Source organism: Erinaceus europaeus, chromosome 12, assembly GCF_950295315.1.
Source record: "Erinaceus europaeus chromosome 12, mEriEur2.1, whole genome shotgun sequence".
In the NCBI taxonomy this organism is placed as follows: Eukaryota; Metazoa; Chordata; class Mammalia; order Eulipotyphla; family Erinaceidae; genus Erinaceus; species Erinaceus europaeus.
Window position 1 is genome coordinate 53,522,356 of NC_080173.1, and position 23,139 is coordinate 53,545,494.

General features: G+C 44.2%; 1 protein-coding gene across 2 annotated transcripts; it reads right to left on the minus strand.

Annotated features, from left to right (window-relative positions):
• Positions 1–7,827: 7,827 nt before the first annotated feature.
• On the minus strand, positions 7,828–19,561 carry GIP (gastric inhibitory polypeptide). Of its 2 annotated transcripts, XM_007529977.2 has the most exons (4): positions 19,446–19,561; positions 12,199–12,373; positions 11,622–11,711; positions 9,744–9,849 (listed from the first exon to the last, which is right to left on the minus strand). In XM_007529977.2, the coding sequence occupies exons 1-4, from the start codon at positions 19,522–19,524 to the stop codon at positions 9,744–9,746; spliced, it is 450 nt and encodes a 149-aa protein (XP_007530039.1). In that variant the 5' UTR covers positions 19,525–19,561. The 2 variants fall into 2 exon arrangements, 1 of the variants encoding a protein (XP_007530039.1); XR_009552821.1 differs by lacking the exons at positions 12,199–12,373; positions 19,446–19,561 and adding an exon at positions 7,828–7,949 and having other exon boundaries at positions 9,748–9,849; positions 11,622–11,643.
• Between the last annotated feature and the right edge of the window lie 3,578 nt (positions 19,562–23,139).

Below are 23,139 nucleotides of genomic sequence, written 5' to 3' on the forward strand. Positions count from 1 at the left end.
CGTCATCTCTGCGCGCCGGAAACTAGGCTCTAGACTTCCTGCCGCGGAGTTGCGAGTCTACAGCTACCGGACTCCACCTTAGACTGTTAGCCGAACTCGGCCAGTTGTTGTGGCTAGAAAGGATTGACAGACCGAGAGACTCGGAGCCCCAACCTCCCTTACGTGACCCTGCCATCCCCAGCCGCAAGAACGCGCGGGAAGCTCGCATCTTCCCGCGACAGCTTCTCCATTTCCACACCAGCCTCCATGGGGGGGGTGTCAACCAATTGTCAACCAATGCCCTTTGACCTCCTACTGCGGCCTACACCCTAAGCTGGGCGCTGAGTTCATTTTGGGCCAGAAATGAAATCCATTCTACTCTATAGATATATTTCTTTTTTAAAGTTTTTTTATAGATATATTTCTTTTCTTCCTCTTCCTTCCTGCCAGAACACTGCTATTTTTGTTTGTTTTTAATATTTATTCCCTTTTGTTGCCCTTGTTGCTTTATTGTTGTAGTTGTTGTTATTGATGTTGTCGTTGTTGGATAGGACAGAGAGAAATGGAGAGAGGAGGGAAGATAGAGAGGGGGAGAGAAAGACACTTGCAGGCCTGCTTCACCGCTTGTGAAGCGACTCCCCTGCAGGTGGGGAGCTGGGGGCTTGAACCGGGGTTCTTTTTTTGTTTTTTACCAGAGCTGGCTTATGGCGGTGTCGGGGATTGAACCTTGGACTTGAGAGCCTCCGGCATGAAAGCATAACCATTATGCTATACCCCCACCCTCTGCTCTGTTTTTTTTATTATTATTTTTAGCTTTATTTATTGGCTAGAGACAGCCAGAAATCGAGAGGGTAGGGGAGCTAGAGAGGGAGAAAGAGAGACACCTGCAGCCCTGCTTCACCACTTGGAAAGCTTTCCCTCTGCAGGTGGAGACCTTGAGCACTGTAATATGTGCGCTCAACCAGGTGCGCCACCACCCGGTTTATAGTGGTGTGAGAGGTTGAACCTGGAACTTTGGAGCCTCAGCCACGAAAGTATGCTATTCCACTGCAGAATACTGTGCCCCAGTATGGTTCCGTAGCCCCCATGTCCACTTGGTCGATTCCAAATTATATTCCTCCATGAGGATAATTTCTGGAACCATCCGTTCCACCCCGGTTCCATGGCTGCCAGTTCTTAGCAACATCGACCCTCCAGATATTCGTCGGGATGCGGCATCATCTAAGTTCATTTCCCACGTCTACGCTCGACCGGACCTGCCAATGTATGCGGATATCTTCGCCCACCCTGTCCAACGCTTGAAGTCTCGTCACCCAATCTGGTCCCCTACGCCTACACTGAACTTCTCTGTTCCAGACTCTTGGAAACAGAGTTGGCAGTCAGCTGAGATAAAGAACAAACACCTCATCACAGACCCCTGCAAGCGTCAACCCGGCTTTGACCTAGCACTTATGATTGGGCCCTCCTCAATGGCTATCGAACAGGCCATGGCCGGTGCGCCGCTATGCTCCATCGCTGGGGAGCCAGAGACGACCCGAACTGCCCCTGCGGCTACAGACAGACTATGACCCACATAGTCAACGACTGCCACCTCTCCAGATTCAAAGGAGGTCTCGAAACTTTACATCAGGCTCAACCTGACGCTGTTGACTGGCTACGGAAGAAGGGCAAACGCTAGAAGAAGAAGCCACGAAAGTCAATTTGCATAATCATATGCTATTTCCCCCACTCTTCCATTCTACTCTGATGGAGCTAAACACTTGCCTTTTTTTTTTAAATATTTTATTTATTAATGAGAAATATAGGAAGAGAGAGAAAGAACCAGACATCACTCTGGCACATGTGCTGCCGGGGATTGAACTCAGGACCTCATGCTTGAGAGTCCAATGCTTTACCCATTGCGCCACCTTCTGGACCACAAGCAAGCTTTTTTTTTTTTTCCTTGTGATGAATAGTAGTTTAGAAAATTGTAAGATGACACAGCATCCACCACCAAAACTGTCCCCACCCTACCACCTCCCAAAGATAACTACTTACAGTTCTCACAAATCTTTTTTTTTAAAGTATTTTATTTATTTTATTTTTGAGAGAGAAAGACACAGAGAGAGAAGCACCAGAGCACTACTTAACTCTGGCTTATGGTAGTGCGGGGGATTGAACCTGGAACTTCGGAACCTCAGGCATGACAGTCTCTTTGCATAACCATTATGCTATCTACCCTCCACAGTTCTCACAAATCTTAAGAACAGTTTACTTCCTTCTGCCCCCCTTCCACCAAGTTCATGTGTATGAGACCTCTAGATTGCACATATCAGTGAAACTATTTGGTAGTTGTCTTTCATTGCTAAGCATGTTCACCTCCAGTTCCATCCATTTTGTACAAAAGGACACAATATTGCCTTTTTTTTTTTTTTTTTGCAGAGGGCAAGTTCTTTAATGTATTAGATTTATCTGTCCACAATTGTGAAAACATAATATCTACTTGATCTTTACAGCTTCATAAGTAGATATAACAAGACATTTAATGCATTACCTGACATGTAAATAGATAAACATCTATGGTGGTTATTGATCAAGCTAAGATCTGTGTAGTTTGGAAGGTTCCACGGATGATTTTGATAGCATTATTGAGTTTAACAACGAGGTAGTGGAGAACTCAACTCAGGGAGTAATAACATCAATGTTTTTTGTTTTAGAAAAATAAATAGCAAATGACAATTTAAGGCATTTGTAGCAGTACAAATGAATAATGAGGACTAAAACTAAGAGGATAGAGAAAATGGGATACATTCATGAGTTAAGAACGGAAAGGTGGGTCAGGGGTAGATAACATAATGGTTATGCAAAGAGACTCTCATCCCTGAGGCTTCAAAGTCCCAGGTTCAATCCCTTGCAGCACCATAAACCAGAGTTGGACAGTGCTCTGGATAACAATGCTGAAGGGCCTAGGTTCAAACCCTGGATCCCTGTCTGCAAAGGGAGAAGCTTCAGGAATGATGAATCAGTGCTGCTAGTGTCTCTGTCTTCCTCTTCTCAATCACTGTCTCTATCCAAAATAAGAAGGGAGAATGGGGGGGCCTGGGAAATATCTTAGATGGATAGTGTGATGCTTTACGATGTGCATAAAATGCTGTTAAAATAATCATAAGGAAAAGAAGATGTCTTGTGGGTTTGTTTTGTTTTGTTTTGTTTTTTTGCCTCCAGGCTTATCCCTGGGGCTCAGTGCTGGCACTATGAATCCACTGCTCTTGGAGGCCACTTCACCCCTTCTTAAAATTTTTATTATTATTATTGGATAGGACAGATAAACTGAGAGAGGAGGGGAAGACAAAGAGGGGGAGAGAAAGATAAGACACTTGCAGACCTGCTTCACTGCTTGTGAAGTGACCACTCCTGCAGGCGGGGAGTCAGGAGCTCAAACAAGGAACCTTGCGTGGGTCCTTGCACTTCTTACTTTGTGTGCTTAACCTGGTGCTGCTACTTACCAGCAGCCCCCAAACCACAGCAGTAATCTCTTGCCCATGTTATGCCAGAGATGATTACTGATACCACATGGTTGTGAATCCAATGCCAGATTGCAAAGCTGCTGCTGTTGCTACTACTGCTTCTTTTATTATTGTTTTGTTTTGTTTTATTTTCACCAGGGCTTTACCACTCCAGGATGACTTATTTCAGGTTAATATACATACACACTCACACACAGAAAGAGAGAGAGAAAGAGAAAGAGAACGAGTGATGGCAGAGGGTAAATAGCATAATGGCTATGCAAACAGACTCTCATGACTGAGGTTCCAAAGTCTCAGGTTCAGTCCTCTGCACCACCATAAGCCACAGCTGAACAGTACTCTGGTAAAAAAAAAAAAAAAAACAAAAAACACGAGTAAAAGAGACAGCAGCACTTAAGTGTCCTCCAAAGCAGTGTGGGCCAGGCTTGACACAAAGATGGCAAAGCAGCTCACTATCCAGGTGACCTGTTTCACCAGCCCCCTCCCCTTATAGTCTTACTTCCCAATCAAAACCTGGTTTCTTAGGTGTTCACCAACACAATCTAGATATACCTAGTTCATTTATTACTCTTTGACTCACACTGTATGACCCCTTAGGTACACACACTAATTCCCTCACCACACCTACGACCCCAGATTTAACTATTCCCATGCACACATATGTGTCCACTTACATACATGCATAGACTCTTGACTGTATCTCATTGCCACATTCACACAGATATATTCATTATGCTAGTTAGACACATTTGTTCCCTTTTATAATTTGGAGGAAATACACTTTCCAGTAACGTGCTAGTAAATATTTAACAACCAATTCTCCAAGTTAGGAAGGAGGAGCTCTGATTTATAGCACCTGCCAATTTCTATGGTCTAAGTAGTCTGACTGTGGGTGGCCAATTTCAAGCTCTCAGTGGTTTTACAACTTACTCACAAAATCCCTTACAATTTAACAATGGCACTCAAGAGTGCTCTGCTCCACTACACCACCGAATGCTGACCATCACAGATGCCTCCACAGTTTTAAGTAATACACAGGCCTTGTGGAAGCAGTATAGCACACAGTTACTTTTTTAAAAATAGTTATTTATTCCGTTTTGTTGCCATTGTTTTATTGTTGTAGTTATTGATGTCGTCGTTGTTGGATAGGACAGAGAGAAATGGAGAGGGAGGGGACGACAGACAGGGAGAGAGAAAGATAGACACTTCAGACTTACTTCAAGGCCTGTGAAGCGAACCTCCTGCCAGTGGGGAGCCGGGGGCTCGAACCAGGATTCTTGTGCCATGTGCGCTTAAGCCGCTGCGCTATTACCGGACTCCCACTTTTTTGTTTTTCCAGAGCACTGCTGAGTTCTGATTTATGGTGGTGCTGCGGATTAAACCTGAAAACTCAAAGCTTCTTATTTTTTTATAATTTTATCTATTTTCCCTTTTGTTGCCCTTGTTGTTTTTATTGTTGTTGTTTTTATTGTTGTCGTTGTTAGATAGGACAGAGAGAAATGGAGAGAGGAGGGGAAGACAGAGAGGGGGAGAGAAAGGCAGACACCTGCAGACCTGCTTCACCGCCTGTGAAGCGACCACCCTGCAGGTGGGAAGCCGGGGGCTCGAACTGGGATCCTTATGCGGGTCCTTGAACTTTGCGCCACCTGCGCTTAACCCGCTGCGCTACCGCCCAACTCCCCTTTCTTTCGTTTTTTTAAACAGTTTTTTTTTTATTACTATCTTTATTTATCGGGTCGAGAGAGCCAGAAATCAAGAGGGAGGGGGGTGATAGAGAGGGACAGAGAGACACACCTGCAGCCCTGCTTCACTTGTAAAGCTTCCCCCCTGCAGGTGGGGACGGGTGCTCTAACCCAGGTCCTTGCGCATTGTATTACATGAGCTCAACCAGGTGCGCCACCACCTGGCCCCTCTTTTTGTTTAAAGATTTTATTTATTTATTCATGAGAAAGATAGGAGGAAAGAGAAAGGACCAGACATCACTCTGGTACATGTGCTGCTGGGGATTGAACTCAGGACCTCACGCTTGAGAGTCCAGTGCTTTATCCACTGGACAACCAATTTTTCCTTTTTTAAATATTTATTTATTATATTTTTATTTAATGAGAATGATACAGAGACATCAGTGTACTGCTCAGCTCAGATTCAGAGCATTGAACCTGGACCTTAGAGTCTCAGGCATGCATGTCTTTTTTTTTCTTTATTTCTTCTTCTTTTTTTAATATTTATTTATTCCCTTTTGTTGCCCTTGTTGTTTATTGTTGTAATTATTATTGTTGTTGTTACTGATGTCCTTGTTGTTGGATAGGACAGAGAGAAATGGAGACAGGAGAGGAAGACAGAGAGGGGGAGAGAAAGATAGACACCTGCAGACCTGCTTCACCGCCTGTGATGCAACTCCCCTCCAGTTGGGGAGCCGGTGACTTGAACCGGGATCCTTATGCCAGTCCTTGAGCTTTGCGCCAAGTGTGCTTAACCTGCTGCGCTACTGCCCGACTCCCCAGGAATGCATGTCTTATGCATAAGTATGGTACTGTTATCCCTGCCTCTTATTTTAAAGATTTTATTTATTTTAGTAAATGTTTATTTATTTTTATCAATTTCTGCTCTGGCTTATAGTGGTGCTAGGGACTGAACCTTGAAACTCAAGAGCTTCAGGCATGAGAGTCTTTAGCATAACCATTACGCTCTTTCCCCTAGCCTTTATTTGTTTATTTTTTTGAGATGAGGGTGGGGGGGAGAAGCAGAACTCTTTATGAAAGTGCTGTGGGGGCAGGGGGCGAGCAGTTAAGTACACATAATACAGAACATAAGGACCCACACAAGGATTCTGGTTCAAGACCTCCAGTTTTCCACCGGCAGAGAGAAAGCTTTGCAAGTGGTGAAGCAGGTCTGCAGCTAGCTATCTTTCTCTCTCCCTCTGTATCTTCCCCTCCTCTCTCAATTTCTCTCTGTCCTATCCTATAAAAAAAAAAAATGGAAAAAATGGCCTCCAGGAGCAGTGGATTCATAGTGCCAGCACTGAGCCCCAGCGATAACCCTGGAGGCAAAAAAAAAAAAAAAAAGAGAGAGAGAGAGAGAGAGAGAGGGAGAGAGAGGGAAAAGAAAAGAAAGAAAGAAAATGCTAGAAACTTGGGGCTTCAGGCATACTACTACTGTGCTTTAGGGGCCGGCCAGTGGTGCACAGTGGTCAGGAACCAGAGTTCAAGCCCCTGGTCCCCGCCTACAGGGGGAAACTACTTTGTCTTTATCATAAATAAACAAATAAAGTAAAATATAACACAGGAATCCCTACCAGACTTCCCTGGTGGTGGAACTGTGCTGTGGTGTCTTTACATCTCTCTATATTTCTCATCTATCTAGAGAAACAGGTGGCAGTGGGGGTGATCAGTGGGAGCCCCAGAAATAACCCCCATGGCAAAATAAAATAGGCCTGGTGGAATAGTCCACCTGGATAGTGCACTGCTTTACCATGTGCACAACCCAGATTTGAGCCTGGCCCCCACCATACTGAAGGAAGCTTCAGTGCTGTGGTCTCTTTCACTCCCTCTACTTCTCTGCCTGTCTATACAAAAAAAAAAAAAAAAAAAAAAAGGAAAAAGAAAAAAAGCAATCTCTTTTTTCTTTTCTCTGAGGCGAAGAACAAACACCACTTCCTATTGAAATGCAAAGCATGGGGCTGGTAAAATAGCTCACCTGGATAGTGTGCTATTCAGGCATGTATTCCAGGGAGGTCCAAGACTAGCTCCCCACCCACTGAGGGAAATTTTAGTGCTGTAATCTCTTTGTTTTTCTGCCTCCTTATCGAGAGAGGGAGAGAGAGAGGAGTGCGGGGGTCAGGCAGAAGTTCAAGCCCTCGGCTCCCCACCTGCAGAGGAGTCTCTTTACAGGTGGTGAAGCAGGTCTGTAGGTGTCTATCTTTCTCTTCCCCTCTCCGTCTTTCCCTCCTCTCTCGATTTCTCTCTATCCTATCCAACAATGAATGACTTCAACAACAACAATAATAATCACAGCAAGGCTACAACGACAAGGGCAACAAAAAGGGAAAAAAAAGTGAAAAGCAAGGTATGTTGGGATATTGGGACTGCTGCATTTGAGAATTATACATGCATGGACACTCTTCTATCCTCCTATCCTCATTTAAATAAGGTCTCTGCATATTAATTTTCTTAACATAAACCTAGTGGTTAGCATAGTCCCTGCTTATGTTCCGTTCTGTTTTTAGAATAAATAGATGATTTAACAGGTAGGCAAGGACCGTGTCTCCTTTTCACTGGGAAGGACACACATATAGTACACAGTAAACATTTCAATAAGTTTTGACAATGGAATAAAGATTTATGTCAGCTTAAATTTTATTGATTTGACTTCTCTTGGTTTTCCTGAAGGGGGGCTGAGGCAGGAGTTGAGTAAGTGCAGGGCAAAGTCCAGTCCGGAGCTGGGTTTGGTTAGAGTCACTGAAACCTGGGGATAGTGGAGAAGAGGTTCACTAGCAGCTTGGAGTCAGCAAAGTCAACTTGCCCTGGAGCCCTCCCACAATTTACCACATTTTATCTCCAAAAGACCTTCTTAATTATGAGTAATCATAATAATTTCAAAGAACATAAGAGTTTGGAGCAGGGGTAGATAGCATAATGAATATGCAAAGAGACTTTCATGCCTGAGGTTCTGAAGTCCCAGGTTCAATCCCCCACATCACCATAAACCATAGCTAATCAGTGCTCTGGTAAAAAAAATAAATAATAATAGGGAGTTGGGCTGTGGCGCAGCGGGTTAAGCGCACGTGGCACAAAGCACAAGGACAGGTGTAAGGATGCTGGTTCAAGCCTCTGGTCCCCACCTGCAGGGAAGTCGCTTCACAAGAGATGAAGCAGGTCTACGGGTGTGTCTGTCTTTCTCTCCCCCTCTCTGTCTTCCCCTATCCAACAACTACGACATCAATAACCACAATAGTGTTAAACAACAAGGGCAGCAAAAGGGAAAATAAATAAATATTTAAAAAATAATAATAAATAAGTAAATAAAGTTATAACTGAAAGAGGCTCTTTAAAAAAAGAGGGGCCAGGCTGTTGAGTGCACACATTAAGGTACAAAAGGACCGGCGTTCAAGCCCCTGGCCCCACTTGCAGGGAGAAACCTTCATGAGTGGTTCAGCAGGGCTGCAGGTTTCTCTATCTCTCCCCACCCCTCTCAATTTCTCTCTGACTAATAATAAATAAATAAAATTATTTTTTTTAAAGTTTGTTATCGAGAGTCTGGTGGTAGCACAGTGGGTTAAGCAGGTGGTGCAAAGTGAAAGGATTGGCTGAAGGATCCCCACCTACAAGGAAGTCGCTTCACAAGCAGTGAAGCAGGTTGCAGGTGTCTGTCTTTCTCTCCCTTCCTCTCTCCATTTCTCTCTGTTCTATCCAACAACGACAGCATTAATAACAACAATAATAACTTCAATAATAAAACAACGGGGCAACACAAGGAAATTAAAAAAAAAAGTTTGTTATCTTACTCATAAGCTCTTCTCCATTGTTCTGGTCACATGCCTCTCTCCTTTCTTAGCCTTTTTTTTTTTTTTTTTTTAACTAGAGCACTGTTTATCTCTGGCTTGTGGGAGGGAGGGAATTGAATTTGGGACTTTGGAGCCTCAGGCATGAGAGTGCATAACCATTAAGCTATCTAACCACCACCACCACCCCCATAGCTTCTTACAGGAAGCCATCTCAGATTTCTTTCCTCAAATCCTCCCTAGTTCTCCAGATTAATTGTCTAACTTTGTTTTGGATTCTTCAGCCTTCACGATTCTAGGGCATACTAGATTAAGGGTCTTGCTAGCTGGTGAGGTAGGTTCAAGGACTACTCTAAACAACAGAGGTTACAAAGAAGAACAAACACCCAGATATAGGGAGTGCATCACTGGGAAGGTACCATGGCATAGGGTACAGAGAGGAAACTACAATAGGGTGAGCTTGGGGGCAGGGGCACTGAGAGCAGCATCTCCCCTGGGGGAAGCTGAGCATTCTAAACTCTCATCCTACACATGCTGGTGTCACTCTTCCCAGATGTTATGTCATTAAAATCTCACAATACCTTGAAGGGGGTTAAGTAGTCCTGATTTCCATGAAAACACTGAGGTTCCGAGAGACTAATTTTGCTAGCAAGCATGGGGAGATGAAGATCTGGACTCAGGTCTCGTCCCAGAGCTCAAGCTTTCAAGAGTCTAATGCTTTATCCACTGTGTCAAACACTCAGCGGCACCAAACATCCTCACCTGAGCCTGCAGAGCTTTGTTTGATCCACCATCCAGGCTAGCAGCTCTTGAATCAGTAAATCTTTCAGCAAGTCTTCATTACTGAGGTCCTTGTGTGAGATGCTGCAAAGGAGTAAACCTTGGTCAGGCTGTTTCAAACTGGGCCCCACCCAGAGTCAATACTGGCCCTGGGACTCCAAAGGGAGCCCAGAGGTGTGGGCAGGAAGTCAACACAGCAGCCTCTCAGTCACCTCCACTTTCAAAGTTCATCCCAGATCTGTCAACTAGGAGAGTGTGGGCTTTTCAACTCAGGCAAAGCCAAGTAGAACTCCAGGGGGAAACAAGACCCCATCCAGCTCCTGGAATGCAAACCCCAGGTGCACCTGGTCAAGCACAGATTTTACAAAGCGCAAGGATCCAGGTTTGAGCCCCTGGTTCCCACCAGCAGGAGGAAAGCTTCAGGAGTGGTAAAGCAGTGTTGTAGGTGTTTCTCTGTCTCTCTGTCTCACTCTCTCTCCCCACTCCCTTCCTTCTCAATTTCTGGCTATTTCTATCCAATCAATAAATAAAGATAACAAAAATTATCTATATATCAGAACAGACAGAAATTGAAAGAGGAGGGAGACATAGAGAGAGAGAGAGAGAGAGGGAGATCAGAAAGACTCCTCCAGCAGTGCTTCCCCACTTGTGAAGCTTCTTCTTTGGAGGTGGGAACCAGGTCTTGAACCCAGACCCTTGCACATGGTGACAAGTACATCATCACTCTGCATTTCTTCCTTCCTCTCTTTCTCTCCCTCATTCTCTCTCTCTTTATATCTATTTTTAAAGATTTATTTATTAATTAATGAGAAAGATAGGAGGAGAAAGAAGGGACAGGGGTAAATAGCATAATGGTTATGCAAACAGACTCTCATGCCTGAGTCTCCAAAGTCCCAGGTTCAATCCCCCACACCACCTTAAGCCAGAGTTGAGCAGTGCTCTGGTTAAAAAAAGAAAGAAAAATAAATAAATAAATAATAAATTTAAAAAAGAAGAGAGAGAGAACCAGACATCACTCTGGTAAATGTGCTGCCGTGGACTGAACTCAAGACCTCATGTTTGAGAGTCTAATGTTTTATCTACTGTGCAACCTCCCAGACCACTCTTTTCTCTCCCTCTTTTTTTTTTCCTTTTCCTTTTTCTTTCTATTTTATTTTATTTATTTTATTTTGTTGTTTATACCAGAGCACTGCTCAGCTCTGGCTTATGGTGGTATGAGAGACTGAACCTGTGACTTTGGAGCCTCAGGTGTGAGAATCTCTTTGCATAACCACTATGCTATCTACCCCCATCCTTCTTTTTTTTTTTTTTCCTTCCTTCCTTCCTTCCTTCCTTCCTTCCTTCCTTCCTTCCTTTTCTCTCTCTTCACCTCCCCTCCCCTCCTCTTTCTTCTCTCCCCTCCTCTCTCCTCTCCTCTCTTCTTCTTCCAATGTGGTAGAAGCCATGCTCCAACTGGTGGGTCATGCACATGCCAAAGCAGCACACTATCCAAGTGAGCTATTTTGCAGCTCAGAAGTGAGTTCCTTAAGTCTCTTTTGCTGCCTCTCTCCTTGACTGAGTGACTCCAAACACTGGGTTATCTATCTTAGAAACCCTGGCTCCCCAGACCCTCCCCCCATCCTTTCCAGGTTTTACCCTCAAGCTTGCCCTGACCTCCAGGAGTTCAATAAAGACACACACACACACACACACACACACACACACACACACACACACACACACTCCTTTGAACTCTGAGTGGTAGCCAATGCTTATGTAAGGTCCTGCCCTGCTCTGGGGTCTGTGAAAAGAAACAATGAGGTGGGGGGAGGGTCAGCAGGCCCCACCCCCATCCTTCCCTCTATGGGCTGACTCACCCCTGTGGCCCCTCCGACTCCTCCTTCCTGTTAGATTGATGTGCCAGCTCCAAGGCTCCAGCCTCCCTCTGGGTGAGATTATGTTTCCAACTGGTAAGATAAAGATTTGGGAGTAGGAGGGGTGAGATCCCAAATGCTCTTGGTTTCAAGGATTACAGATGCTCTTAGTCCTTCTACCTCAGCAGAAGAATGTGCCTCTTTCTCCATTCAGCCTCCCCATTACTGGAGCTCAGCTTAGTGAACAACTTGTGAGAACCCACCATGCTGATTTAAAAGTGTGGGCAAGCAAAGAGAAGGAAGGAACAGTTGACCCTATTTCCAAATTATGAAGCAGACCACCATCAGGTGTCATTGGCAGCAGCTCAGCAACCCCCGCCTTCATGCCCAATCTCTTAGGGATCCTCTGTGAGCAGGAAACATGCCTCCTAGTCTTCTCTTCCCTAAAGAGTGGGGAAATTGGACAGGGCTGCGCCTGAAGGGAAGGCACCATCTGGAGTTGTCATGAGGATGAGTATATAGAGTGTCAGGTATGAAGTTAAGGAAGGGGGAGCAGGTGAGGGCATGCACGGTGACTCACTCATTCTTCTTCCCCTTCTGAGCCAGCAGCCAGTTCACAAAGTCTTGTTGGCGGATCTTGTCCATGGCGATACTGTAGTCACTGAATAAAGTCCCTTCAGCATATCTAGCCCCTCGAGACCAGGGGCCACTGATTTTAGGGTGAAATCTGAGGAATATGGAAGGGAGAGAATGAATGAACAAGGGCAGTGTCTGTTGCCACAGAAAGACAAGCACTGTCATACCAACTTTTGCAAAAAGAAAAAAAAAATTAAAAACCTGAGCTGTTTAAACACAATGGAGAGTAGAGCAATATTGAAATCATCCATACACACACACACACACACACACACACACACACACACACACACACACACACGTGCTTCTTTGTTTTAGAGAATATTTATACAGGCAGAAGGAAGGACTAGAAACTTCCACTGTTGATTGTTTTGAAAAACAAGAGATAAGTTTGGGGATAAATAGGTGTAGTGCTTGAGGCTATCCAGTTATCTGGCCTACTGGATTTTGGTGTTTTTTTCTTCCTTGTAATAAACTCAGTTGTTTGCCTTGAAGGCGAAAAAAAGACAACTAAGCAAGGAACAAGACTGGGTAAGTCTTTAGGCCATCAAGTCATCTGGTTTTCTGGATCAAGATTGATTTTCCTTAACTTCTACAAAGTAGTTTCCGTAACAGAGTGCTAGAGTGGTTATCTTTTGCTTAACCCAATGTATCAATGTCAGGTGGGCTTGTTGGGTCCCTTCGGTGCTAAGGTTGGTTTCAAAACCAGAATGTCATGCAAAGGGAGGAAGGTAAGAGGATTGTTTACTAGTAGGCAATTCATAATGAAATTAATTAACCAACAGCCCAGGAGATGGTGCAGTGGGAAAGCCTTGGATTCTCAAGCATGAAGTCCTGCATTTAATCCCCAGTAGACCATATGCCAGTGTGAGGCTCTGGTTTTCTCTTTCTTTTCCTCCTCTTTCTTCAAAAACATACATAATAATAAATCTTATGGGGGGGGAAGGAAAGGAAAGGAAAAAGAGAGAAATAAAGAAAGAAATGAAGGAAGAGGGGAGTCGGGCAGTAGTGCAGTGGGTTAAGCGCACATGGTGCAAAGCGCAAGGACCAGCATAAGGATCCCGATTCCAGCCCTACCCACCTGCAGGGGAGTCGCTTCACAGGCGGTGAAGCAGGTCTGCAGGTGTCTTTCTCTCCCTCTCTGTCTTCCCCTCCTCTTTCCATTTCTCTCTGTCCTATCCAACAACGACGACATCAATAACAACAACAATAATAACTACAACAATAAAACAACAAGGGCAACAAAAGGGAATAAGTAAATAAGTAAATTTAAAAAAAAGGAAGGAAGGAAGGAAGGAAGGAAGGAAGGAAGGAAGGAAGAAATGGTCCAGGCAGTAGTGAACCTGGTTAAATAGATACATTACAATGTGCAAGGACCTTGGTTCAAGCCCCTGGTCCCCACCTGTAGGGGAGAAGCTTCACAAGTGGTAAAGTAGGATTGTCAGTGTCTCTCTGTCTCTTTCCTCTCTATCTCCTCCTCCCTTCTCAACTTCTTTCTTTTTTTTTTTAATTATCTTTATTTATTTATTGGATAGAGACAGCCAGAAATTGAGAGGGAAGGGTGGAATAGAAAGGGAGACAGAGAAACACCTGAAGCATTGCTTCACCACTTGTGAAGCTTTCCCTCTGCAGGTGGGGACCAGGGGCTCAAACTGGGGTGCTTGCGCATTGTAACATGTGTGCTCAACGAGGTGTGCCACCACCCAGCCCCCCTTTCTTTCTCTATTTAAAAGCAAAAAGAAAGAGTGGTCTGGGAGGTGGTGCAGTGGATAAAGAATTGGACTGTCCACCATGAAGTCCTGAGTTCAGTCCCTGGCAGCCACATGTACCAGAGTGATGTCTGGTTCTTTCTCTCTCTCTCTCCTGTCTTTCTCATGAATAAATAAATAAATAAATAAATAAATACTTAAAAAGAAAGAAGAGAAAAAAAATTAGCCAACCATCCTAGGGAAATAGCTCAGTTAGTAAGAGCCTTAGTCATGCATGCCTGAGGTTCCTGGTTCTATCTCTAGCACCACATGTACTAAAGTAATGCACTGTGCTATTTTACTCTATTTCATGTGAAAAATTCTCTCTCTTATGCAATAAATAAATTAAATCTATCTTTAAAAATAAAGAGGATTGGGAGTTGGGCAGTAGTGCAGCTGGTTAAGCACACTTGGCACAAAGTACAAGGACCGGCGTAAGGATCCCGGTTCGAGCCCCCGGCTCCCCACCTGCCTGGGAGTCGCTTCACAAGCAGTGAAGCAGGTCTGCAGGTGTCTATCTTTCTCTCCCCCTCTCTGTCTTCCCCTCCTCTCTCCATTTCTCTCTGTCCTATCCAACAACAATGACAACAATAATAACAATAGTAAAAAACATTAACAAAAGAGAATAAATTAATAAATATTTTTAGAAATTAAGAAAATTATTTTTAAAAATAAAGAGGGCTGGGAGTCAGGCGGTAGCACAGTGGGTTAAGCACAGGTGGCACTAAGCGCAAGGATCAGTGTTAAGGATCCCAGTTCGAGCCCCTGGCTCCCCACCTGCAGGGAAGTTGCTTCATAGGCAGTGAAGCAGGTCTGCAGGTGTCTCTCTTTCTCTTCCCCTCTTTGTCTTCCCTCCTCTCTCCATTTCTCTCTGTCCTATCCAACAACAACAGTAATAACTACAACAATAAAACAACAAGTGTAACAAGAGGGAATAAATAAATAAATATTTTTAAAAAATAAAATAAAGAGGGCTGGGGGGGCCAGGCTGTGGTGCACCTGGTTAAGCACACACATTACAGTGCACAAGGACCCACGTTCAAGCCTCTGGTCCCCACTTGCAGGGGGAAAGCTTCACAAGTGGTGAAGCAAGGGGTGCAGGGTCTCTTTGTCTCTCTCCCTCTCTATCTCCCCTCACCTCAATTTCTCTCTGTCACTATGCAATAATAAAGATAAATTTAAAATAATTTTTAAAACAAGAAAGAAAGAAAAAGGGCTGGGAGACAGTATAATGGTTATGCCTGAGGCTCTGAGGTCCTGACTTCAATCCCCAGTACCACCATAAGCCAGAGCTGAGCAGTGTTTTGGTATCTCTCTCTCATTCAAATAAAATAAACAAAATATTTAAAAAGAAATAAAGAAAGAAAGGGTCCGAGCGATGGTGTACTATGTGTTAAACACACATAGTATAAACTGCAAGGACCCACTCAAAGATCCTGGTTCAAGCCCCCGACCTGCAGGGGGGTATGCCTCACAAGCAGTCAAGCAGGCTTGCTCTGGTTAAAATAAATAGATGAATAATAAATAGATAAATAAATAATAACTTCTATAGCCTTAAAAAATTAAAATGGTGGTCCGGGAGGTGGCGCAGTGACAAAGCTTTGGACTCTCAAGCATGAGGTCTCGAGTTCGATCCCCGGCAGCACATGTGCCAGAGTGATGTCTGGTTCTTTCTCTCTCCTCCTGTATTTCTGTATTTCTCATAAATAAACAACAACAAAAAAATCTTAAAAAAAATTTAAATGAGGGGGCCAGGTAAAGTGCATTGAGTTAAGTGCACATGGTGTGAAGTACAAGGACCGGCATAGGATCCCGGTTCAAGGAACACCTCCCCTGTCACCTGACTTTTTATTTTAATTTGATGCCAGGAATCAAACCCAGGATCTCATACATCAGGGCTCCTGCTTTATCAACCTAGGTCCAGGCTCAATTCTTCATTCAAATCAGACTCTCTCTTGGTGCCCTCAGATGCAATCAGCGTCTCCTGCTATGTGTACACGCCTGCTTTCCTTCACAGGACTCAGAACAGCTTGCAACATGACTGCATGGTTCTCAATTTCCCCTCAGGTCTCATGAAGGCAGGAGGCATTTATGGGTTACTCTTTTCTTCTTCTTCTTCTTTTTAATATTTATTTATTTATTTTCCCTCTGTTGCCCTTTTTTATTGTTGTAGTTATTGTTGTTATTGATGTCATCGTTGTTAGGACAGAGAGACATGGAGAGAGGAGGGGAAGAAAGAGAGGGGAAGAGAAAGAGTAGACACCTGCAGACCTGCTTCACCACTTGTGAAGTAACTTCCCTGCAGGTGGGGAGCCGGGAATTTGAACCAGGATCTTTATGCCGGTCCTTGCGCTTAGCACCACATGCACTTAACTCACTGTGTTACTGCTCTTTTTTTTTTTTTATTTTTTAAGATTTTATTTGAGGCGTCTGGCAGTAGCACAGTGGGTTAAGCAGACGTGGTGGGAAGTGCAAGGACCAGCTTAAGGATCCCAGTTCAGTCCCCCAGCTCCCCACCTACAGGGGAGTCTCTTCACAGGCAGTGAAGCAGGTCTGCAGGTGTCTATCTTTCTTTCCCCCTCTCTGTCTTCCCCTCCTCTCTCCATGTCTCTCTGTCCTATCCAACAAAGATGACAACAATAATAACTACAACAATAATAAAAGAAACAGAGGCAACAAAAGAGAAAATAAATAAATATACAAAAATATTTTATTTATTAATTAATGATAAAGATAGGAGGAGAGAAAGAACCAGACATCCCTCTGGTAAATGTGCTTCTGGGGATCAAACTTAGAACTCACTGCTTGAGAATCCAGTGCTTTGTTCACTGTACCACTTCTCTGACCACACTGGGCTACTCTTCACATGTGTCCTTTATGCCTGGTGCACAGGAGACCCTCTATAAAATTTGATCAAGTGGTGCAGTTATGTGTCACAGAGGATGAAGTATTGGATTCTCAAGCATATGGTCCCAAGTTAGATCCCCCACTATTGCATATACCAGAGTGATGCTTTGATTCTCTCTCTCTCTTTCTCCCTCTCTCTCTCTCTGTCTCTTTCTTTCTCTCACATACACACACTACATTTTTTAAATTAATTATTTTCCCTTTTGTTGCCCTTGTTTTTATTGTTGTTGTAGTTATTATTGTTGTCATCGTTGTTAGATAGGACAGAGAGAAATGGAGAGAGGAGGGGAAGACAGACGGGAGAGAAAGACAGACACCTGCAGACCTACTTCACTGCTTGTGAAGAGACTCCCCCGCCAGTGGGGAGCCAGGGGCTCTAACTCTGGTCCTTGTGCTTCGTGCCACGTGTGCTTAACCCACTGGGCTACCGCCCAGTTCCCCACACACTACATTTAATACAAACACATTAATAGATAAAATAAATCATTAGGGCTGGGGAGACAGCTTAGTGGTCATGCAAACAACTCTCATGACTGAGGCTCTGAGGTGCCAAGTTTAATCTCAGCACAACCATAAACCAGAGCTGAGTAGTGCTCTGGTAAAAATAAAATAAATAGGGGAGTCAGGCTGTAGCGCAGTGGGTTAAGTGCAGGTGGCGCAAAGCACAAGGACCAGCATAAGGATCCCGGTTCGAATCCCGGTTTGAACCCTGGCTCCCCACCTGCAGGGGAGTCGCTTCACATGCGGTGAAGCAGGTCTGCAGGTGTCTGTCTTTCTCTCCTCCTCTCTGTTTTCCCCTCCTCTCTCCATTTCTCTCTGTCCTATCCAACAACGACAACAACAATAATAACTACAACAATAAAACAACACGGGCAACAAAAGGGAATAAATAAATAAAATAAATATTAAAAAATAAATAAATAAAATAAATAAATAAATAAAATAAATAAATAAATAAAATAAATAAATAAAAACAATAAAAAGACAACAAGGGCAACAAAAGGGAAAATAAATAAATGAAATTAAAATAATAATAATAATAATAAAACAAATATTAAAAAGAAATTGGGTGGGGGTATAGCATAATGATTATGCAAAGAGACTTTCATGCCTGAGGTTCTCAAGTCCCAGGTTCAATCCCCCACACCGCCATAAGACAGAGCTGAGCAGTGCTCTGGTAAAAAATAAATAAATAAAATCATAGTGGTCCAGGAGGTGGTGCAGTGGTGAAGCTTGGACTCTCAAGCATGAAGTTCCGAGTTTGATCCCCGGCAACACATTTGCCAAAGTGATGTATGGTTCTTCCTCCTCCTATCTTTCTCATACATAAATAAAATCTTTTAAAAAATCATCATGACAAGATGGTGGCACACCCAGGTGAGTGCACGCAGTATCATGCACAAGAACCCAGGCTCAATCCCCTATCCCCATCAGCAGGGCAGAAGGTTCATGAGCAATGAAGCAGTACCTCAGGTGTTTATCTCCCCTTCCAATCTCTTTGACTTATCAAATCAAATAAATAAACATTTTTAAATGATCAAATGCAACATGAATGAAAGGTATGGCCTTTCCTTAGGAGGGAAGATGTTAGCACTTAACCACCGAGAAGCCCTTTCCAAAGATATAGCCACAGTTTCTCCTGCGGTGACAGGAGCACATACTAAATACTCTCTAGCTCTGATCTCACTCTGCACTCAACCTAGCAGGTTGTTCCCCTAAAACTTATTAATTTATTTATTTTACTGTCATCAGGGTTATCACTGGGGCTTGGTACCTACACAAAGAACCCATCACTCCTGGTGGCCTTTTTTTTCCTCCCATTCTATTTTATTTAATAGGACAGAGAGAAATTGAGAGGGGAGGGGGTATAGAGAAGGAGAAAGAAAGATAGACATCTGCAGACCTACTTCACTGCCTATGAAACTTCCCCCTTGCAGGTGGGAAATGGGGTTTGAACCCAGGTCCTTGAGTATGCGAGGGGTACAGTGAAGCAATGAAGGGGTGCATTCAACTGGGTGCACCACCACCAACTCCCCAAAGGTTCTTCTTCTTTTTTTTTTTTTTTTTTTTTTTGCCTCCAGGGTTATCACTGGGGCTCGGTGCCTGGACTATGAATCCACTGTTCCTGGAGGCTATTTTTTCCCTTTTGTTGCCCTTGTTGTTTATATTTGTTGTTGTTATTATTGTTGTTATTGATGTTGTTGTTATTGGATAGGATAGAGAGAAATCGAGAGGACAGGAAGACAGAGAGAGGGAGAGAAAGGTAGACACCTACAGACCTGCTTCACCACTTGTGGAGCGACCCCCCTACAAGTGGGGAGTCGGGGACTCGAGCCGGGATCCTTACTCTGGTCGGTGCACTTTGCATGTGCGCTTAACGCGCTGCGCTACCGCCTGGCCCCATGAAGCTTCTTTTCTCTTGGCTTGGACATCTCCCGTTCTTACTACTCATTTCCCCAACATGAGCAGAAAACCCACTTACCTCATCCCAGCCCCCTCTCCTTCCCCAAGCACTTGTTCCCATTACCCTACCTAGAGTGGCCCTCTTCCTTCTCTCCCAGCACCACAGCCAGGAACAGGGACAGCAACAGCAGAGCGATCTTCATGGCCATCATTGTCCAAAGGCGTCTTACTCAGCTGAAAGAAACAGGGTGAGGTGGAAGTGTTCTGCTGAGTGAATGACCAGTAAGGCAGCCCGGGGCCTGGGCCTCAGAACCTGAGCTGGGGACACTGAGTCCTGGGCTTTGGAGCTTTTCCCAGGAGGCAAGAGTAACATCTTGAGGGCCAGGCGGTGGTGCACCTGGTCAAGTGTACACACCGGAAGTGGGGAGGTAGCGCAGCGGGTTAAGCGCACATTGCGCGAAGTGCGAGAACCAGCGTAAAGATCCAGGTTCGAGCCCCCGGCTCCCCACCTGCAGGGGAGTCGCTTCACAGGCGGTGGAGCAGGTCTGCAGGTGTTTCTCTCTCTCTCCCCCCTTCTCTGTCTTCCCCTCCTCTCTCCATTTCTCTCCGTCCTATCTAACAACGACGACATCAATAACAACAACAATAATAGCTACTACAACAATAAAAAACAAGGGCAACAAAAGGAAAAATAAATAAATACATGTCAAAAATTTGGGGGGGGGGAGTCGGACGGTAGCACGGTGGGTTAAGCGCAGGTGGTGCAGAGCGCAAGGACCTGCGGAAGGATCCAGGTTTGAGCCCCCGGCTCCCCACCTGCAGGGGAGTATCTTCACAAGCCGTGAAGCAGGTCTGCAGGTGTCTTTCTTTCCCCCCTCTGTCTTCCCCCCTCTCCATTTCTCTTTGTCTTACCCAACAACAACAACATCAATAACTACAACAATCAAACAACAAGGGCAACAAAAGGGAATAACATAAAATAAATATTAAAAAAAATTTTTTTAAGTGTAAAATTTTTTTTAAGTCCTTCCATAGCACAGTGTGGAAGGACTCAGATTCAAGCCCCTGGTCCCCACCTGCAGGGGGAAAACTTCACAAGTGATGGCGTAGTGCTGCAGGTGTCTTTCTGTCTCTTTTCCTCTTTATCTCCTCCTCTCAATTTCTCTCTGTGGTTATTCAATAATAAATAAAAAATAAATATTATTTAAAAAGTAAAAAAAAAAAGACAAGAGCAACACCTTAAGGGTGGGCATTAGAGTTTGTTACTATTTAGAAGTGAAATGAAAACAGGTTAAGAGATGAACCTGCTTTTTCTTTCCCTTTCTTTAATTTTTTTCCCTCCTTTTGTTGCCCTTGTAGCCTTGTTGCGGTTCTTATTGTTGTTGATGTCGTTCATTATTGTTGGATAGGACAGAGAGAAATGGAGAGAGGAGGGGAAGACAGAGGGGGGAGAGAAAGAGAGACACCTGCAGACCTGCTTCACCACTTTTGAAGCGACTCCCCTTTAAGTAGGGAGCCAGGGGCTGGAACCGGGATCCTTACATCAGTCCTTGCGCTTTGCGTCATGTGCGCTTAATCTGCTGCACTACCGCCAGGCCCCTCTTTTTCGTTTAAAGGGGGGGGCGGACTTCAGTGCAATGGAGGCTAGGCTTAAACCTGGATTTTGCACGACAAGCAACATACTATCCAAGTGAGCTATTTTGATGACCCTTTATATTATAATAATAATTACTATTATTGTTATTATTTGTTGTTACAAAGAAATTGCATGCATGATTTCACTGCTCCAGGGCACTTTTTTTTTCATTCAGATAGAGAGATGGAAATAGAGAGACACCACAATACCAAATCTTTTTTTTTTTTTAAGATTTTAAAAAATATTTATTTACTTATTCATTTTTGTTGCCCTTGTTGCCAAATCTTTTTTTCTTATGCTTGAGTGTCTAGTACCTTATCCACTGCACCACCCCCCAGACCATCTCTGTTTGTATACTGCCTCCCATATGATCACCCACATAGCAATGCGGGCATCCTACTGGGTGAACTATCTCTCTGAGTCTTATCTTTTGTTCTTAAGTATAGGCATGAAGCCCTCTGTTCTACTTTTTTCCCCCCTTGTTACTGGAGTTTCACTGCCCCAGGGCAGCTTTTTCAGACAAAAAGAGAAAGATAGAGACAGGGAAAAAAGGAAAGACAACACAGCATGAGAGCTTCCTCTGGTGGATTAGGACTCTCTTGTGATGTACCAGAGGCTCAGACTTGGGCCATATGCTTAGCAAACAGACACCTTCGAAGGTGAGCTGTGTCACTGGTCCCCATGATTTTCTCATTTTTTTTTTAAAGATTTTAATTTATTTATTAATGAGGAAGATAGGAGGAGAGAGTAAGAACCAGACATGGCTCTGGCACATGTGCTGCCAGGGATCGAACTCAAGACCTCTTGCTTGAGAGTCCAAAGCTTTATCACTGCGCCACCTCCTGGAACACAATTTTCTCATTGTTTTATTTACTTAAAATTTTTTATTTATATATTTATTTATTAGAGACACTGAGAAGGGAGGGGGAAATAGGGAAAAAAACAGCGAGACACCTGAAGCCCCACTTCACCACGTATTTATTTGTTTATTTATTTATTTATTTGCCTCCAGGATCATTGCTGGGGCACAGCACCTGCACCATGAATCCACAGCCCCTGGAGGCCTTTCTTCCCCCTTTTATTGCCCTTGTTGTTGTGGTTAATTATTGTTGTTGTCATCAATGTCATTGTTTTTAGATAGGACGAAGAGAAATGGAGAGAGGAGAGGGGGGGTAGAAGGAGAGATAGCTGCAGACCTGCTTCACCACTTATGAAGCAACCCCCCCGCAGGTGAGGAGCCAAGGGCTCAAACTGGGGATTCTTATGCCAGTCCTTGCGCTTTGTGCCATGTGCACTTAATTTGCTGCGCTACCGCCTGACCCACTCTTCACCACTTTTGAAGTTTTCCCCCTGCAGGTGGGGGCCAGGGGCTTGAACCCTGGCCCTTGTGCACTATATTGTATGTGTTTAACTAGGTATAGGATGCCTCACTCCTATTTATTTATTTAAAGAAAAACATTTTATTTTGTCCAGGTGGTGATGCACTTGGTTGAGCACACATATTACAATGCGCAAGGACCCAGGTTCAAGCCCTGGGCCCCCACCTGCAGGATGAAGCTTCATAAGTGGTAAAGCTGGGCTGCAGGTGTATCTGTTTCTCTCCCTCTCTCCCTCCCTCTTCCTCTCAATTTCTGGCTGTTTTTATCCAATCAATCAGTAAATAAAGGTAATTAAAATATATTTTATTGGGGGTCAGGCGGTGTTACACCCGATTAAGTGCACATAGCGCAAAGTGCAAGGATCCCGGTTCCAGCCCCCGGCTCCCCACCTGCAGGGTGGTCGCTTCACAAATGGTGAAGTAGGTCTGCAAGTGTCTCTCTTTGTCTCTCCCTATCTTCCTCTTCTCTCTCAAATTCTGTCTTATGCAGTAAAATGAAAAAAATAATAAAAGGCCTCCAGGAGCAGTGGATCTGTAGAGCTGGTACCGAACCCCAGCAATAACCCTGGAGGCAATATATATTCACTTTTGGATATAAATGGAGAGAAATTTAGAGGAAAGGAGGAGATAAAGACAGAAAGAGAGGGCAGGGGTAGATCGCACAATGGTTATGCAAAGAGACTCTCATGCCTGAGGCTCCAAATTCCCAGGTTCAATCCTCTGTACCACCATAAGTCAGAGTTGAGCAGTTCTTTGGTAAAAATAAATAAATAGGGAGTTGGGCAGTAGCACAATGGGTTAAGCGCATGTGGC

Coding starts and splice junctions, on each gene's coding strand:
- GIP (XM_007529977.2), bottom strand. CDS start 19,524: ATGATGGCCATGAAGATCGCTCTGCTGTTGCTGTCCCTGTTCCTGGCT. Junction 11,712..12,198: donor CAGAAGGGGAAGAAGAATGA/GTGAGTCACCGT, acceptor TTATCTTACCAG/TTGGAAACATAATCTCACCC. Junction 9,850..11,621: donor GAGTCGGAGGGGCCACAGGG/GTGAGTCAGCCC, acceptor ACTCCTTTGCAG/CATCTCACACAAGGACCTCA.